This window comes from Berghia stephanieae, chromosome 5, assembly GCF_034508935.2.
Source record: "Berghia stephanieae isolate SIO BIC M18660-M18661 chromosome 5, UCSD_Bste_1.3, whole genome shotgun sequence".
Taxonomy (NCBI): Eukaryota; Metazoa; Mollusca; class Gastropoda; order Nudibranchia; family Aeolidiidae; genus Berghia; species Berghia stephanieae.
The window spans coordinates 21,966,280-21,986,461 of NC_088364.1; the positions used below are offsets into that span (position 1 = coordinate 21,966,280).

General features: G+C 36.2%; 1 protein-coding gene across 4 annotated transcripts in view; it reads left to right on the forward strand.

Annotated features, from left to right (window-relative positions):
* The window catches only part of LOC144972597 (small G protein signaling modulator 3-like), a 58,170-nt gene that overhangs the window by 23,312 nt on the left and 14,676 nt on the right, over positions 1-20,182 (forward strand). For 2 of the 4 annotated variants that reach the window (XR_013645378.1, XM_078913999.1), the window contains exons 13-19: positions 48-203; positions 6,508-6,671; positions 6,930-7,023; positions 8,393-8,512; positions 10,448-10,533; positions 12,492-12,614; positions 18,383-18,436. Coding sequence is in view for 2 of the 4 variants with exons in the window: in XM_078913999.1 (XP_078770125.1) it covers positions 48-203; positions 6,508-6,671; positions 6,930-7,023; positions 8,393-8,512; positions 10,448-10,533; positions 12,492-12,614; positions 18,383-18,436 (797 nt within the window). In the remaining 2 variants the exon portion in view is untranslated. The remainder of the gene's footprint in view (positions 1-47; positions 204-6,507; positions 6,672-6,929; positions 7,024-8,392; positions 8,513-10,447; positions 10,534-12,491; positions 12,615-18,382; positions 18,437-20,182) is intronic. The other 2 variants (XR_013645379.1, XM_078914000.1) reach the window with 1 other exon arrangement.

Here is a 20,182-nt window from a genome sequence, read left to right on the forward strand (position 1 = left end):
TGTACCTGTTTCTCAATATTCATTGTTGTTTTTTTATTCATTATCAGAATTTGACAGCTGACTATAGTATGGAAAGCCATGCCAGAGATTTGGAGAATTATGCAAATGTAGCCAGATCCAAGCATAGGAGGGCTAAAGCTTTGTTGGATTTTGAACGTCACGATGATGATGAATTGGGTTTCAGGAAAAATGATATCATTACTGTGAGTAAAACAAATTTTATTCTTGCTAGCTGATATAGTTCTTTCCACTTAAATACACATACCCTCCAGAATTTTGATAAATCTGTCCATGGTTCACTAAGTGGAGAAATGAGTAAATGTCTTGTATGAGGCACCACTTTGTTGAGCCTTTACTTTGAGTTTTTTTTTTTGTTTGTTTGTTTTCTGACGATGCAATCAGTACAAAAACCTCTGTCTCCAAGTTGCAAACAGCTCTCCTGCACTGTTACAATTTGTTGACTAGGGTAGCCTGTTGCAATTCCGAAGGGCAATCACATAACTACTCACATTTCATGTTTTGCTAAATCTATTTATATCAGCCAATCACATCTTATACAAAATTAGTATTACTAACGTGCTTTTTGATTGGATGAAACTATTTCGGATAGGACCGGAGAGTTCCATTTCTCCCATTGACTGTTTTAATATGACCAGTGAGGGTAGACGCAATTCCGAAGGGGTTCGATGCAATTCCGAATGGCGTATGTTGCAATTCCGAAGAGACCAGATGGAACACTTTTATTGATGTTTTATTCGTTTGATTTGAGGTCTTTTTAATGTTCTCGTGGGTACTACTGCAAACTTGGGGACCCAAATAATTTTAGGGGTTTGGGAGGGGGGAAACTTTTTTATTTAAAAAAAGTCTAGATAGGGGGTTTGGGAGGGGAGAGACTTAAAAAAAAAAAAAAAAAAAAGTTCCCCCCCCCCCTCCCAAACCCCCCAATTTTTTTTTTTTTTGAAAGTCTCCCCCCTCCCAAAACCCCAAAATTATTTGGGTCCCCGAGTTCGTGGTGGTACCGTTCTCGTGTGTATCTCTTTTACTTTTTGTCTAGTTTATGAATGTTTCACAATTTGAAGCAACAACTCATTTTCACCCCTTTCTCCTCAGTCCTTTATGGGTTATAGTTTATTAACCCAATTTGAAGCAACAACTCATTTTCACCCTTTTTTCGTCATTCCTTTATGGGTTATAGTTTATTAACCCAATTTGAAGCAATAACTCATTTTCACCCCTTTTTCCTCAGTCCTTTATGGGTTGTTATGGCACTTTTGTAAGAATGTGTGCACTTGCCTCATCATGACCAGGCTGTATTTCATGTCAAACACATTCTATCCTGTGCAGTTTTTACCTTGTGATTAGTATTAGTAACTTGTTTGTTTGTTTTAAAGGTTTTATGGCGCTTGCAACACATATAGGTTATATCAGCGCCAGTAAAAAGGAAGAAAATGGGATAGTCGAAAGTTCTAGAATTACAATTAAAGCACCCAAGAGAGAGTAAGACAAAGGGGAATTGTGAAGAAATAGGGATCAGATGTAGATTCCAAGAGCATACCAAGCCAAGGACACCAGCCAAGGTCGGGACAAAACCAAGTAATCTCATACCAAGACAAAGACAGAAAGCATGGTGGAAAAGAGATATAAGGGGATAGAAGACACGGTAAGTACCTCCCTGCCCACTGAGGAGGTAGGGAACCCGACCCAGGATTAGTAACTGTGATGCGACTCGAGCTCAATGAGCACCACAGTTACAAACCGAGAAGCAGTTGGAGTTTTTATTGCTCAAGAAAATAGAGCAAAAATTGGCTTTGGAATCGAACCCGGCATCTCCCAGTTTGTGGCCAATGAGGTAACCACTCAACCAATTTGTCTTCAGTTAAAAATCAAGAATGCAACAAATTATTAAGACAAAGACACTTTAACATTTCAAACCGATTTATTTTTTTTAAAAAAATTGCTTCTCTTTGGCTGCCGCCCTTTATCTTTGGCAGCCTTCCTTTTCTCTTCACGTGCCAGAGCCCTTTCACGTTTCTCTGCCTCCATCCTCTCTTTCTCTTCTCTTTTCTGCCGCTTGCTTTCAATTATCTCATCAGATGTGAGAAGTTTCATACCTTCTCGCAGTGGCAGAACGTGGTTCTGGAGCCGGGGTCGAGAATATCTCGTTGACAGCTTTGTTCCAGTCGGCTGTCAGCCCAGATATATCCATGGCCTGGGCCAAGATATCCTCTGTACTAGGCCCTGCTTCCTGTGTTGTTGGATGTTCAGGCTCTGGATCCACAGCCTGAACCAAGATGCCGCCCGATGTGGAAGCATCAGACGGCCCTGCCTCTTGTGTGATAGTTGGTGATTCAGACTCTGGACCCACAGCCTGGACCAAGATGGCCCCCAATGTGGAAGCATCAGACGGCCCTGTTTCCAACAATGGCCGTGAGAGCGCAGTGGATGCAGTAAACCAGTCATCAGAGATGGCTGCTGGGTTGAGGGGGTAGACGCCGGTCGTTTTAAAAGCCTTTCTCAGCAATGCTCCATCCCTCAAGACATCCCATGCTCTGCTGAGCATAAGGGGAAACGAGTGTTTATCTATCACTTTGCTGGGGTAGTGATATAAAAAATCTGTATACGCCGAGTTGTACGCCGACTTCATCGGTTTGAACACATTTGTGTCCAATGGTTGCAGGCACTGTGTTGTATGTGGTGGCAATGCAAATATATGTATATCCTCGTCCCAGGCATTTTCGAGGAGCTCGAGGACTTCATGGCTGCTGTGCCCATCCAAGAGGAGTAGCTGGGGCCGTTCCGTTCCACAATTTGGAAGGAACACAGATTTAAACCATTCCAGTCCAATAGAGTTGTCAGTCCATCCACGTTCTTGGTAAGTCCAGAAGCACCCATCGGGACCCAGGTGGACATCAAACGACTGGACGCTCGCCTCTGTCTTTCCTTTAACAATGGCCATCGGGTTGAGGGCTCTGCCAGCAGCGTTGATGGCAGCCACAATAGTGACCGTCTCCTTTGAGTCACTACACTGTTGATGCAGACGGCGTGACCCCTTCTTGGCAACAACCTTTTGTAATATAAGAAGAAAAAAAAGAAAACAACAGAAACTTGTGAGAGATTTGTTCCTTGAAACATTTTGGATTAAACTGAATTGTTAGACATTCACTCATATCATGGCACATATTATGAGACGTGATGACAACTTTCCATCCCATGGTATTTGTCAGTCAAAGCGGCTATGTGGTCTAGTGGTATGACACTCGCTTTCAGATTGGAAGGTCCTGGGTTCGAGCCTCGTGCTCGGCGCATAGTTGAGTCCTTGGAAAAGGCTCTTCACTCACATTCTCTCACCATACTCAGGTGTAAAATGAGTACCAGGCCGTTAACAGCGTTGTCTTTGTCCGAAAAATTGTAATATCGCCTAACAGGCGTCATGACTCATCCTACATGCTAAATGTTGCTGTTGACCAGGGACCCCTTGTAAAGCGCTTTGAGCACATTTAGTGGATATTGCGCTATATAAAGCTCAATTATTAACTCACTCAATCCTAGAGATTTTTTATTCTTTTCAAAATTGGAAAAAATAAATTAAAATGAGCATGTTCATAGATATTTTTATTCAACTACCTTTTAACACGTAAAAATTAAAAACATTAGCTTTGATACTACGCCTATAATTTGTCTCAGAAAAATGTAAAAAATAGGCATGGGGTAAAAGTAATCCCGGGTATACAACGGATATAGTCGGTGTTAGGATTGAGTGAGTTAAGCTCAATTAAAACAAGACAATGGTTGATGGATTTTTAGGAAAATTAACACCTAGGTACGTTGTAGTTACCTTGCCAGGTTTGTGGGAGAACTGCAGTCCAGTTTCATCCATATTCCAGATGGCCTGTGGCTGGATTTTGTTGCTCCTGATCAGGGATTGGAGATCCTCAAAGTAGCTAGCCACCCGTTCTCTGCTGAGAGCAGACAAACGCTTGTGGCTACAGCATTCTGCCGAGCGGACCGTGATCTGAGGAAACCTCAGTTTGAGTGCCCTCCAGTAACCATCGCCAGGGACGCCGTCGACAAATTGCGTTTTTAGGTTCAGGTTATGAACCACCTTTCCCACTTTTTTAAGATCTGGTCCTTTGTAAGGGGGAATCCAGCTTCAGCCGAACGGAATATAGCTTCCACAATTGAAGTCTCAACCTCTGGAGGAATTGAAGTTTTTCGGCCGGCTTTCACCCCTGCATTAGAACGGCCCTTTATGTAGTCGACCAGCGTGGTTTGGGGGATCCCAAATGTCTTGGAAGCTACGCTGTAACTCATGCCATTTTTCTTGGCCGCAATGGCACGTTGGAGGTCTTCCTCTGTGTATCCTTTCGGCATTGTTCTGTAAAGGAAAAACAAGAATTTGTGTTTGGTAATTAAATCTAGGCCAACGGTAACATCACCATCATCATCAACAATCAGCATCATCATCACCAACACCACCATTATTATCACCACCACCACCATCATCATCGTCATCATCCGCATCACTAACACCATCGCCATCATAATCACCACCATCATCATCGTCATCATCACCATCATCGTCATCATAATCACCACCATCATCATCGTCATCATCACCATCATCATCATCACTAACACCACCATCATCATCGTTATCATCACCATCCTCATTACTAACACCACCACCATCATCATCATCATCATCACTAACACCACCACCATCATCATCACCATCATTATCATCATCACCATCATCGTCATCATCACCATCACCGTCCTCATCATCATCACTAACACCACCACCATCATCAGCACCATCATTATCATCATCACATCCTCATCACCATCATCATCCCTAACACCACCACTACCATCATCATCATCATCATTATCGTCATCATTATCATCATCATTATGATCATCAAAGCGGTCTACGGAATTGCGTCAAGCGGCCTTCGGAATTGTGCCCGGCCGCCTTCGGAATTGCATCGAAGGGTGTCACACTTCTAAAATATCGATTTTATCCTGTCTACTGTAAATAGGAGAATATAAAGGGTGGAATATAGATTCTTTAATATTGTTTTAAAGAATACATAGAAATATCAACATTTACCCACCTGATTCGATTGTTCCGTGAAAGATTAAAGTCAAAAATATTATCGAGAAAAGGGCACCAATGAACTTTGTATGAGCGTGTTGGCACGATAACAAACGGGGAAACCACGGGTTCACTGAAAGCGACACGGCTGTCCCAAATTAGATGACCCCAATTCCATCGGGCAATCTCTTTGGCTGCTGATTTGACTCTTCTGTGGAATCAAACCAACGTTTAAACCACGAGACGGACAGAAAAGTAAAAGGGTGATTCAGTTGAGGTGAGTCGAAGCCTTCGGAATTGCAACAGGCTACCCTATATCAGACTAAGCCAAGCTTTTGACACTGTAGGTCTGTTAAGCTTTGATTATGTGGAAATTTTGCCTTATTTCTTCTCTTCTTTATTCACATATTGTCATTTGCTGGCTGTCAATAAGTGGTCAAGTGTACATTTGACCTATGTGCATTTGGTCAGGCTAATGACAGATATTTTATAAGAAATTTTAAGCTACTATGAAGCTTACAAAATATATTAAGCAGAGCAATAACTGGAAAATATATATCTAGTTTTTATTAAATGTGTAGAAGATGGAAATAATACCAGGTACAATTAAGCAGTACAGCTTATTTTGGCTACAGTCTTTACAGGAGTAGTCATATGGGTAAACATGATGCTCATTGCCCAACTGTTCATTCATTCTTCTCTCTTATTTGTTTTGATTATTTGTTTTGCTGTGTCTAAGGATACTGGAATTGATGGTTGTAAAAGTGTTGATCCGAGTCTGGCTAGTCTATCTGCATTATCATTTCCTGGTATATTTGAATGTCCCGGTATCCATTGGAGAGATAAGTCTACTCACTGGTCCTTTAAAAATTGCAATCGGAAATATAAACGATCTTCAACATTTTCAAAACTATTCAGCATATGTTGTCCTATAGAGGAATAAAATAAATAAATAGAGCTTTTATATAGCGCAATATCCACTAAACATGCTCAAAGGGCCCCCGGAGCAGCTTGTAATGTGTAGAACGAGACATGACACTTGTTAGGCAAGGTTAAATTTTTTTTCAGATATAACGCTGTTAATGACTAGGTAGTCTTGAGTACAGTGAGAGAATGTGAGTAAAGAGCCTTTTCCAAGGACTCAACTATGACTATGAGCTGAGCGAGGCTTAAAACCCAGGACCTTCAGATCCGAAAGCGAGTGTCATACCACAAAACCACATAGCTGCAGACTAAGCAATTACTCTTCTTGAAAAATAGCATAATGATAGTGGATATTATCACATGTACTTTTCTTTATATTATTTTTTTGTTTTGTTTGGGAAATCAGCCTTCTGAAGAAAATAATAAGTAAATATATTAACCAATTAATAATTTTTCTTTCTTTCCTGAATATTTCAATCCTGTAGATAATATCTCAGAAAGATGAACATTGTTGGATAGGGGAGTTGAATGGTCTCCGAGGCTGGTTTCCTGCCAAATTTGTAGAGGTCCTGGATGAGCGGAGCAAGCATTATTCATCAGCAGGGGACGACTCTGTCACAGAGGCTATCACTGATCTTGTTAGGGGAACGTAAGTAGAAAACTATCTTTGGTGTGTGGAAAAGTGAATTATTTGGATGTATGGACGCACATTGTCATAGTTTATCCTGGTTGTGAGATTACATAGCTGTATTATGTGAAGATTTAATTGAATGTTGTTACTGGTGTTTAATGATATCACTTACCATTTTACAAAAAATGCACTGAAAAATTTTTTATTTGAAATTATGGACGTATTTGGTCTTATCTATCATACTGATCGTTGCGCACATCCTGCTTTTACTTCCAGATTATGCCCTGCACTCAAAGCAATATTTGAGCATGGTTTGAAGAAGTCTAGTATCATGGGAGGTAACTGTCACCCCTGGATCTTCATTGAGGAGGTCAGTTTTTATACTACCTACTGTCTCACATTACAATTTAGGTCAAAATGAAACAACACAACTTGATTACAGACAAACAGGAAAATGCAGTAACTGTACAGTCAAATAATGTAAGATGGACACAACTGAGATCTGTTAGAGTGGCTGTCTTAGACATGGCAGATATTTCTAAGTGGTTTATTGATGCACTGCCTATAGCTGAAGTACTCACATCTGTCAGCCTGATACATAACATACCAACATACAAAGCTATGTGTAACCTTAAACATTTATAGTCTGATATAATTTAGTAAGTATTGTTCATTAAATATCTGTCTAAAAATAATGACAAAGACCTGAGTGGTGTCAATTTCGCTTTATCTATTCATATGAATTGGAAAATAAATTTATCGGATTTTCATCTTGAGAAATGGAGAAGATATGAAGAGGTGGCTTGATTATTTTGAGAATAAATAACATTTTTAAATTAGCATTTCCAAAACTACGAGAGACAATTGGAAAATTCTGATAGTAGTGCTGTATCTCATTACTTGAACAATCAACCTAAAAATTCCACAGGTTTTCAAAATACTTTGCTTTTCACTGTATGCAAAGATTCAGACTTGGCAATCAATTCTGGAAACCTTAGCGATAGTTACTTTGTGATATATATATATATATATATATATATATATATATATATATATATATATATATATATATATATATATATATATATATATATATATATATATATATATATATATATATATATATATATAATTGACAGCTTTTGTATTCATTCAAATTTTCTTCTGTTAAATATTTCTACAAGATAGTGTAGGCTGGGTGTGACAAAACTTGGATTCCAGATTCTTGTAGATACTGAGTTGTAGCCCTTGCTTTGTGTAGGGGAATATTGTCATAAAGGTGAAATTGGAAAAGTTTTGGATGGAAACGGTAGCAATGGATAGACAAAATAACATTGAAAACAAATCGAATAAACTGTAGTGAGAATTGGAGCATGTGTACTCCTGGCCACCAGAAATAGATTTACAGAATAGATAAAATAGGAAATGTTAAAATGTAAAATGAAAATAATGAAAATTGATATATAGAAATTAAGAGACTTAAAAGAAAATAGCTTATCAGTTCAGAAAGATAGAACTTTTCTTAGTTTAGTTCTAAAATGTACATCAGAAGTTTTCATTATCGAAATATATATCAGAGTATGAAAAAATCTGGATTTCTAAAATCCTTGGCGAGTTCAAATTAGGCCAAAATGCTCTATTTTACATTGATTTCTAGGAAGCATATTTCCCATAAATGCCTTCTCACCCCCACCCCCCAAGCTATGAATATCCATTCCCACTGATGTTATTAATTTCAGGCAGCGACAAGGGAGGTGGAGAAGGACTTCCAAAGTGTTTACTCCAGACTAGTTTTGTGTAAGACATACAGACTGGATGAAGATGGAAAAGTGTTAACACCTGAGGAAGTTTTATACAGGGTAAAAGTCACAAATAAATCTTTGAATATCCAGTGACCTTAAGTCACGTGATATCAAGTTATTAAACAGGTTTTTTATTTTTTTTTTTATCTTTCTTTTTCTTTTCTTTCTTTTTTTTTACCAATTTTCATGACAGTAGCAAATGGGGGGGGGGGGGGGGGGGGGGTTGCAGTAGCTCAAAGAGTAGTTTGTCACACCGTATTGAAACAATGACTTATTAAAAAGTAAAAAATAAGTGTACTGAAACTGTCTTTTAATATTAATGATGTTGGTTTAGGAAGAGCGTGAGTCAGAAAAGTACCTTGCTACATATTTTGTTCTGTGATGAAGCTATATCGGCACTGGCCAATGTGTCTATTGTCTCATCTTGTAATCAGTTAGGTATTGTTGAGCTGTTCAATAACAAGATGAACTACAATGGCTTTGAAACTCTGGCCCCTGTTGTGTGTCTTGAGACGTGACTGAGTATCTGGCTATTGGAAGTGATGGATGTTTTAAGAGGATAAATACAAAAAGTTACATAACAAGTAGCTTGTCTTGTTGAAATAGAAACTTTGTTTCTTATGACCTGATGGGTGAATGATTAAAGCATGCAATGCATTGATCATTATCAACTTATGTTAATGTTTTTTTTTTCATTGCTGCGATTTGCGTCATATGATAATATATATTACATGCTTCAATGCTGGAGTACAGGAATACATTTTTTGATGATATAGCATGTAGTCTGAGCCGATTCTGTTCACAATATACTTAGAACACGCTCTGAAAGAAGTTCGAAAAGTCATTCCAAAACCAACGACTCATATTGAGAATGCAATCCCAAGAGAAATCGCCTATGCAGATGATGTAGATTTTATTGGATCAACACCAGCAAATATAGACATCATACAAAATACCCTCATGAAATATAACCTCCAAGTCAATGCCAATAAAACCGAATTTACAACAATATCGAGGAACAAAGAGGAATGGAAAAGAACAAAGAAAGTCGGCTCACTAATTGGAGACACCGAGGATGTACAAAGAAGAAAACAGCTATCAAACGCCGCACTCAGTAAACTCACCAATGTATGGATTAGAGGTGACAAAATAAAGAGAAAAACCAAACTGAAACTGTACCGTGCTCTTGTAAAACCGGTACTTCTATATAACTGCGGCACTTGGGCGTTGACAAAATCCGAAGAAGAACATCTGGATGCCTTCCATCGCACACAGCTAAGAAGGGTACTGGACATCAAATACCCAAAAAAGATCTCAAATGAATCACTCTATAAGATCACAAAAGAAAGACCAATCTCCCTTGACATTTTACAACAACGATGGCAACTTTTCGGTCACATACTACGCAGGGACAAAAACATACCAGCTAACCAAGCCATGTCGGGATATTTCCAAAAACACGGGAACCTTTTCAGAGGAAGACCGATCACAACACTCCCTGTGATCCTAAACAAAAACCTCACAACACTTGGACAAAGCATTAGTCTCATAACGGCAGGGGACCTTGAAAATCTGAGAACCCTAGCGGAGGACCGGCAATATTGGAGACACCTCACACAGGAAATACTGGAAACAGCCAAGGCGACCCGATCTTTCGGTCGAGACGCGAAAGGCATCTAAGTCAAGTCAAGTAAGTCATAGCATGTATCCCAGTTTTTTGTGACCACTCGATATTTTTCCTGTTTTGATCTTTTTGTTGTTTTTAACATAGGATTGGTTGCCAACCTTCAGTTTTCACTATTTCGTGTACTTTATTTATTCTAAGGTTACTATGTCTTTGCTGTTTCTTTTAGCCATTCTGTTTAATGTTAATAAACCATCATCTAATTTGGTTTCAAAATTTTGTGCAAACTCATCACGTTAAGTGTTCTTTATATAAGTTCAAAGGAAAAATAGTGGCTATGCATATTTATTAACTTCATAATTCTACAGGCTGTCCAAGCTGTCAATGTGAGTCATGATGCATGTCACGCTCAAATGGATGTCAAGCTCAGATCCCTCATTTGTTGTGGTCTCAAGTGAGTAACTCTTCTACAATATGTTCTTGTCTAATTAAGTCCTTTAAAATATGTCAGCTTCTACCTCAATTTGGTGTTATATCAGTATGAACTGGATGCCTAAATTGATTTTCATGTCAAAATGATCGAGTTACAAATTTGAGGGTTTTCTCGATTCCAAGGGAAGACTGGAATAACTCAGGCATCAGCCACAGTGCAGCACCGCAAGGTGGCTTGCTCAAGGCCACGCAGCGTGGTGGGTGATCGAACTCGGTACTTTGGGGTACAAAGCAAAGACCATTCCGCTGAGTCATGCTGTCCCATGCCTCTGATGCCTGTGTTATCTCAGTCTTTTCAAAGACAGACCCTGAAGAGATTTGGGCAGTAGGTAATACAGGCAGTTATAAGGACAAATAGACTATCCCAAACTTGACAAAATTCATGTTCACATCCTTTAGAAAAATTATTAGTTTTATTCAGCATATGTTGTGTTTTATTTTGTAACTATTTTAATATTAACAATTAAAAGTCTTTAATGTAAGAGGTTTAATACAGTAAAAAATTTAGTTAAAGTGCTACTCAGAATAAAATGGATGGATAGAATAAAAAATGAAGAAGTATGGAAAAGAACACAGCAGAAACCAGTAGGAGAGGATATAGGAAGAAGACGATGGAGGTGGATTGGACACACGCTTAGAAAGAATGACTCAACTATAACAAAGAAAGTATTGGACTGGAACCCTCAGGGCAGAAGATCAAGGGGAAGGCCACGAGGAACATGGAGAAGAATTAAAGAAGCTGATATACAGAGAAGTGGTAAGACCTGGAATGAGATAAAAAAGTTGGCTCAGGATAGAGAAGGATGGAAACTGTTTGTCTGTGGCCTATACCCTGACCCAGGGTGAAAAAGGCAATGATGATGATGATATATATATATATATATATATATATATATATATATATATATATATATATATATATATATATATATATATATATATATATATATATATATATATATATATATATATATATATATATAAAATAAATAAAAATATAAATTGTCACTCACATTATATGGCCAAGACGTTCGTTTCTGTGACTTTCATCCACATCTTCAGTTGGCATAACTGAAGACGTGGACGAAAGCCACAGATACGAACGTCTTGGCCATATAATGTGAGTGACAATTTATATTTTATAATAGCTCTAACCATCATTATCGAGCACTTTCGTATCTACGAGTACCCAGCAACACGCATAAATATATATATATTATATATATATATATATATATATATATATATATATATATATATATGTGTTGAATATATTTGAAGTTTGGGAGGGAAAAGAAGCACATCGGTTTTTTAGAGATATGATGCACTTTGTAACACTTAATTTGCCAGTCAGATTGTTGCGCATTAAATGAATAAACTATTTGAGTTTAAGTAATAGGGTCTTGAAATATAATTTAAGCAGGAAGAAATAATCTAGTGTAGATTTAGTGCGAAAAACATCAAATAAAAACATTTTCAGAAACTAAAAAATCTCTGATCTCATTATTTTTTCTTCTTGTGATTTGTCATGTGGGCTAATCATGCCTCTTATTTCAACATGCTTTTCATGATGTTATAAGGTTTATTATTTTTTAAAAAAAATTATGCCTTTTTTGCCACGACATCTTAAGATATCGTCGCTTAGGCATTCCACGAAGGAATATAGATAACTCATCAGACAACTGTCTGATATCAACAGGAATCACCCATGTTGTCTAAGTGAGCAAATTGGGGGTTAATAATCTTGCTCAAGGAAAAAAAACGAAAGTGCCTGAAGCGGGGCTTGAACCCGGGTAAGCTTTATTACATTATGCCAAATTTATATAAGCTAATTTTATTCATTTCTTTGATAATTTATTACTGAACAAGTCGACAATGTTTTGATTTTGAAAACGAAATCAATGTAATCCTAAACCACAGTGAACAAGTGTTGCATCTGTGGCTGGAGACGTTGTGTTCCTGTGTGGATGTGATAGAGAAATGGTATCATCCCTGGTCTTTTATGAGGAGTCCTGGTTGGGTCCAGATCAAATGTGAATTGAGGTCAGTCTCACAGGCTTTGTCATTTATGTCTTTTCTTTTCCTGCTTGCATGGGCTTTCAACTTTCAAGACTTATTTCCTGTATATTTTCTTTTCACCACAGTGGCTATTTTGTGAATCATAATGTGAACGTAATGCATAAGATAATTTTTGATATTTTTATAAAAGCAAAAGTTTGATTTAACTTTTTTTTTCATGTTTATGTTTTGACAACACAAAGCCAATGTGATGAAATACCTTTTATGTAGTTGGTATAGTCTGGTATCTTTTTTTGTGATGGTTTACTCTGGCTGTGGTTTTATTCTAATATTGTTTCGTTTGTATTTTATAGTAAATTCTATATTCAGTTTGATCATGCTATTGCTTAGAATGGAAATTTGACACACTGTTATATCATTTTAGTCATTTAGTGTGTATACTTCATATTTGAGAGGTTTTGATTATCATGTAAGCTTGATTTACATTAACACAAACAAGTCTATTGTCTCATGTTTTAATCCTATTAATTATTTTCTGTTATTGCGGTTGTTTCAAAGCCAAATCTTTTAACATTTTAACACTATTCATATACATGTTGCAGATGCTGATATTGATTGAATTTTTTAAAAATCTAATTCCATTAATACTGTCACCAAATTCTTTCAAATAATTTGCACACCGATTTTAATGTAAAACTTCTTTAATTGTTGATCTATATGTGTTATGTTTGATCAAATATAACTATTTTGTAAAGTTATCTAAAGTAGTGGTTACCCTTGATTAAATTTTGTTACTCCGTTTTTAATTTTGGGATTTTAAAAAGTTATTCTTCCTTAAAAGGAAATGTGTATATTTTTATAACTATGTATGCCCCCCCCCCCCCCCCTCACTACACAGACCTACTTTCTTTCTCTCTTTTCCTATTTTCTTCTCTTTCCTCGATTTCTTTCCTTGCCACACCTAGCTCTGCTGCCACTCTGTCCCATCAACATCATAACTTTCTCTCACTGTTGTATTCTTGGTTTGCTGAATGCATGCAATTTTAACACATAACAAAAGCAAAGCTTCCATCTTAACCAACTTTATTATTTACTCTTAACAAATCATCTCATTGGGTTTTTTCACCATGCTATGATGTCAATGCAAAATGTTTCTTTTCAATAAATTATATTTTTAAAAAGGAAATAAGCTGCCAACTGATGTTTTTATGTCTCGTTTTCAGTTTTTATTTATTTAGATATTTAATTAATTGATTAAGTATATACTTTATTCTTGCCTACTTTATATATTTGAGAGCTAGAGGTAAATTGTCAGTTTGATGAATTGCTATCTATTTACACAACAAGAGGTCAGGTCTGAAAATGGCTATTATTATTATTATTGTTGTTATTATTATTATTATTATTATTATTATTATTATTATTATTATTATTATTATTATTATTATTATTATTATTATTATTTTAGCGCCAGTATCCACAATTAGTGCAATAGTTTTTTGATATCACACAAGTTTATTCATTCGACTACTAAATCACCACATTAGTCACACACACACATCTTATTCGAAGTTCACATAGAATCACGAAAAGCAGAATGAAAAAGCTTGGTTTTTAAATGCCGTTTGAAGACTGGTAACTTTTTTTTGACATTGTCGGGTTTTAGGTGGTAAAGAATTCCATACGATTGGGGCCGAAAATGCAGAACGACGCTCAGCAAACTTTGTTCTTGGGATGTTTTTCTCTATTAGCGAAGAACTGGCGAATCGCAGAGATCGAGTTGGTTTATATTCCCTCACAAGGCATTCAATGTATTCTGGTGATGTATGGTGAAGGCAATTGTAAGCAAAACATGCAATTTTGTATATTATTCTTTTCTCTATTGGAAGCCAGTGTAGTGACTTAAGGATCGGTGTTATCTGGTCCCAAGGCTTTGACCTTGTAATTATACTGTAGTCTGTTCAGCGATGTTTTTGGTAGGCCGTACAGCAGAGAGTTATAATAATCCAAGCAGCTGGTAACAAGGGCATGGATGAGTGTTTTGCATGTTTCGTAATCAATAAAATTTCGTATTCTGCATATCATTTGGAGAGTGCTATGAACCCCCTAACAGCACTGTGTTATGTGTGCACACATGTCTAGGTGAGTGTCAAAATAGAAACCATGGTTTCGAATGACATTGGAATTTTTTATAACAGATTCACCGAAGGACAGTTAGTCAATGAGTACATCTTCTCCTGTCTTTTTTAATCCAATCAGCTCAGTTTTGTCCTTGTTGAATTTAAGCTTGTTGTTTGTCATCCATGCTTTAACGTTATCTAGACATGCTGCAAGTCTTTCTTTTGTTTCTTCAATGTTTTTTTTTTTATGAAATGGGAATGTATAACTGGGTATCATCGGTGTAGAGATGATGACTGAGATAGAAGGTTGTGATGATGTTGCTTAAAGGCTTTGTGTACATTGTGAAAATATAAGGGCCAAGCACTGAACACTGGAATGCCAAATTGCTGCTTTGTTGGTGGTGAAAGGGAATCATTTATGAGAATGTGCTGTGACCTATCTCGTAGATAGCATGAAAACCATTCTAGAGCTTTGCCTCCGATTCCAAAAAGCCTCTGCATTCGGTCTAGTAGTATTGCACAATCCACAGTTTCGAACGCGGCTTTTAGGTCCAGCAGCAGTAGTATTACATTATCGTTTTTGTTAAGTAGGTCGACGATATCATTGTGGACACACAAAAGTGCTGTTTCTGTGTTGTGTGATCGCTTATAGGCAGATGTCAGGTGCTCTGTTGAATTTTTCTGTGTTTTCAAAATTGATGATAATGCGTTCCATCATGAATGGCTCTGGCAATGGTTGTGTGAATTTTTATGCTGTGTTTCCTCTTGTATTGTATTTGTTTGAATCTCTTTTTATGTAGTCTTGGATTTAAATCTCTGCTGATAGGTTGTTGACGGATTTGTGATTTAGTGTTTTAAATCTTACCAGCTCTGTCAATTATTGTCCATATCTCTTTATATTCTTTAGCTAAATTTTCTTTTCCAGTGTAGTAACAAAACATTGTAACATGTTTTTTTCATCATTTATTTTGGCACTTGCATTAAAAGTAAAATATAACCATTATTTTTCATCATTCATAGTTACGTTTAAACCTGATATTCTTGCTATTAATTCACTGTATAAAATGCATGCCTGCTGTGCTTTGTAAGCATTTCATTCTATCAGAGTATCCATGGTCATTTGATGTGTGCATTACTTCTTTCATGCAGTTCAGGGGTCAAATGCACAGTTTATATTAGTGGCGAGTTCAAGCATTGATTTATTACCTGCTATCACATTGGTGTCACAGTTGACAGATTGGTCGTTGAATTCTTAGTTGCTTCAACCAAAGTTTTGCCATTCTTTGGTCATTTCTCCTATAATTTTAGTTCATTATTCTATACTAATTTGGCATATTTAATTTAAAGCATCCAGTTAACAAGCTTGTTATTTTGTTCATGTTTTAGATCTGTGGCTGGGCAGCTTGGCAGTTTATTTTCCTGACTAAATCTGAATTAACACGCTTGTACCCAAATTAACCAGGAATTTAGTCAATGTATCCAAAACATTAGTGTGTCTATAGTTATTTTATATTTTTGATTAGCTTGTTAATTTGATTTACAATGTTAAAAATTGTTATAGAAATATGATTCCTGTCTTTGAGATACAGGTCTGCCAGTAGTCTCATATATTTGCAAATAGAAATTCAAGTAAATCTCATGAGTTTGTTTAAACAAACATATCGTATGTATTATTTGTTCATATTGAGATTTGTTAGACAGTTAAAATTATGCATTTTAAGGTTGAAAAATGAGGCTATACAAAATGGTGTTACTTATCAAATCTTCATTTGTCATGGCACGCTTTTAAGGAAAGGATTGAATAAAAATGGAAAGGGATTTGACAAGGTCTTTTTCATGGTCAAAATTCTGTTTTAGCCAACACTAAAAATAATGATTTATTGACAATAGACGTTAGGTGAGGGGAATGTTGGAAGATATCGGCACAAGAAATACGAGGTGACACACAGCAAGAGTAACCATCCCAACATCAAAAACAGACGCCCACATGTATTCGTTTTTCCCTTCCACTGCCCGACTATGGAATAGCCTCCCAGTTGAAGTGGCTGAAAACGGTTGCCAACATGCCTTCACGCGATTATAGAATTCACAACGTGACTTTTTAATCTATGTGTGTGGTTTTTTTGTTTTGTTTTTTTAAATTAGTATTATGTGCAGAGTTTTAGCAAGTTTAAAATGTAAAACACTACAAACTGTGGAGTGATCCTCGACAATATTGGAGGTTTCCACAAGACGAAGAAGAAGAAGTAGATTTGTTTGGTTATCATCAACACCACTCTCAGGCAACCCTGTAATTTCTTTGCAGGAATAACTTTCATTATCCCACATCATCAGCATTAGTTTCATGGTATTTTAAAAAACCCACGGAGACTGAAATATTCTCATGAATTAGTCCAACGCTGCATTGCATTTTTAATCCTCATCGAGCCTGGGCTCATCATTCATCTAACAAGGACTTCCATGTCTGTTTGTCTGCTGCATGGACACTGATATTATTCCAGGTTAGGCCGGCCTCTTTAAGCTCTTCATCCATGGATCTTCTCCATGTTTCTTTGGATCTGCCCCTTTGTCCTTTGCCATCAGCCATCCAGCGGAAGGCAGTTCTTGGCAAAGCAGTATCCCTCATTCTGGCACTTATTTTGAATTCCATCTCGCATGATATGAATGATCTTTACAAAATGTGACAGAGCATGTTATTCATTAAATTGAATACCAGCAAAAAATCCAAGGTCGTGATAATAGGAAACAACTTTGATCTTCAAATTTCAATAAACAAATGAGAAACCTAAAGGAATCCATGTATCTGTGTGCTGGACAGATAAAAATGGACACTGGAGAGCTGTTCACTGGACAAAGACAATGGCAAAGAAAATAAATCATTGAAACAAAATCTGGAAAGATCAAGGAAAAGGAAAAAAATTAAAATCAAAATACCAAAAATGCTCATCTGACCGATTGTTCTATACAATTGTCAAGCATGAACCACACTGTAGAAAAATGGTATTGAAGACTCCTTGAAAATAACGAATGACAATAGAACCAAACAAAAACCCAATGTATTAAAGCTTAACACCAAGATACAATTCACAGCATTGATTGAAGAAGCTTGGGTTGCTTTTGATGAAATAATAACAACATGTCATCTCATGACATCAAGATACACACTGAAAAGGAAGTGAGAAGAGGAAAAACAGTGGCGAGTTTTTTTTGAAATGCAGACAAGCAGTCAGTACCATTCCTTCACTGAGAGGCAGAACTTAGAGAAACATGGAGAGTGTTTGAAACAATTGCCAGCCACTAACTATAATCTAATTTTGGACTATATTGGGGAATGGATATATTTCAATTCTACTTATCTGCAGGATTTTTTCCCTGAATGGTACTGTTTATTTATTCTAAAGCATTATGAATGATGATTCATATAAATCAGGGGTAGACATCTAAGAACCTAGGTTAATGCAGATTTTTTTCATCTTGTCTTAAATTAATAATTGCTATTTTAGCAACTGCATATTTCTTTTTATTTTCCTTTTCTTTAAGTGCTCGTCAAGCATTAACTTTATGTAACATGTAATTGTAGAAGACAGGTCTATGATATGGTGTTTATGTTAAGAAATAGAGTTAATTATAAAAGACAATTTTGTGGAAGCTTTGCTTTTCTCTCTCCTCCAGAATGCTCTCATCCTACTCCTTCCACTTGTGCATGGACCGAGAATTGCCCACAAAGTACGACCCGAGGATTGCCTTGGTGAAAAGTGCCAGGGACATTCTTGTTACCTATCATCTATTTAGTTGGCAGATTTAAGTGTGAAACTTAGGCATATATTATTATCATTCCCTCCTCGACATTTCAGCCCCTCCACTATGTGTCTGCTGTTATTTTGTTATTTTTATTTGCAGTGTGCAATTTCAGATTTGTTCTGATTAAATTTTCGCAAAGAAAGTTTGAATTTGGAATGAAGGATATCGCCCATGTAATATATTTAATTTAGAACAATACATGATAGAAGATTATTATAATATTTTAAAAGGTTTGAAATTTATATTAATACACATTGTCAAATGTTTTATACGATTGTTTTGTTTTTTTTGTTTCCTTAAATAACATCTCTTACACACATTCAGTGGCTCAAGATGTTGATTTTGCTGTTAGAAGAAAACTTTTTTTTTTAATGTACGGAAATAGATAAGTAATCCTATTCATATCAAGAATTTCTATTGTTTCATGATGTTAGTTATAAGTTAAAAACAATTGGCAGTTAGCTTCTACAAATTAACTTTTTGTCTTGTAATTTATGATTTAAAAATAGACCAATTGGGACACTCACTTTCCAACTGTATTTGCAGATTTAAAAAAATATTTTAGTGTCAACTTGTATCTGTGAAAATGATAACAGATAAAATAACAAATCAGGTTTCAATATTGCCTCATAAGCAAAAGGACTGGTATCGATCCAGAATGCAGTTGAGATTTTTTTTTATAACTTTCAAGTGATTGGATTTAAAGATTCACCCCAAATACAGGAGCATACTCAATGTCTCAATTGTTTCTATGTTATATGTTTATGTTGAGAATATTGGCTATTAAGCTAATTGCTGGTCAACTAACTTCGCAGAGGTGTTGCGGGTTGGATCCGCAATCTCAAGTAGTCCGTGAGAGAGAGCTCTAATAATAACATGAGTTAGAGACGATCTTTTTTTCGGGATCGTGGATAGCTCATACGGTAGAGTCACGCTCTTACCGACCAGGCAGAGTTGTCGTACCAGTAAGGTCGCGGGTTCAAACCCCAATCACCGCCGCTAATTTTTTTATCTCTGTTGTCTTCTGCCGCTTTCCTACTCTCTTCATCTCAAGTGATTGGATAACTTGATCTGTTAGACCAAAGTGAAAAGTACTTTTTACTATAGACTAACATCCTATCCAAAGAGTAGAAAGCCAGTTGTATTGTCCTTTTAATACTGGAGAAAGCAGGATAAATTCGAGCTCCCTCAGGACAACCCTTAAAAAATTTTTTTTAAAGATTTGTTGATTCATCTTTTGGGCTTGAATGTCCGAGTTCCAAATTCAGACTGGCTTTTAATCATACCAAATTATTATATTTATACATCTTCCCTTTGTTTCATATGCCCTATCTGTTTTAGATATCCTCTCATTTTTATCATTCGTTTCCTTATGTTTTTTGTAACAATTATTTTTGTAATAATAATGATGATGATATTAATAAGTAATAATAATGATAATGATGCTGATGATGATAACAATAATGATTTTATTATTATTATTATAATTATTATTATTATTATTATTATTATTATTATTATTATTATTATTATTATTATTATTAGTATTAGTTTTGTTGTTTTCTTAATGTGGCTTAGTTTTAGTGGTTGTGGCCTTATATCGACTATTTATTGTGATCAAATGAAAATATTTTATTAATTTTTAAAATTCGCCTACTGTGATGTTATCGA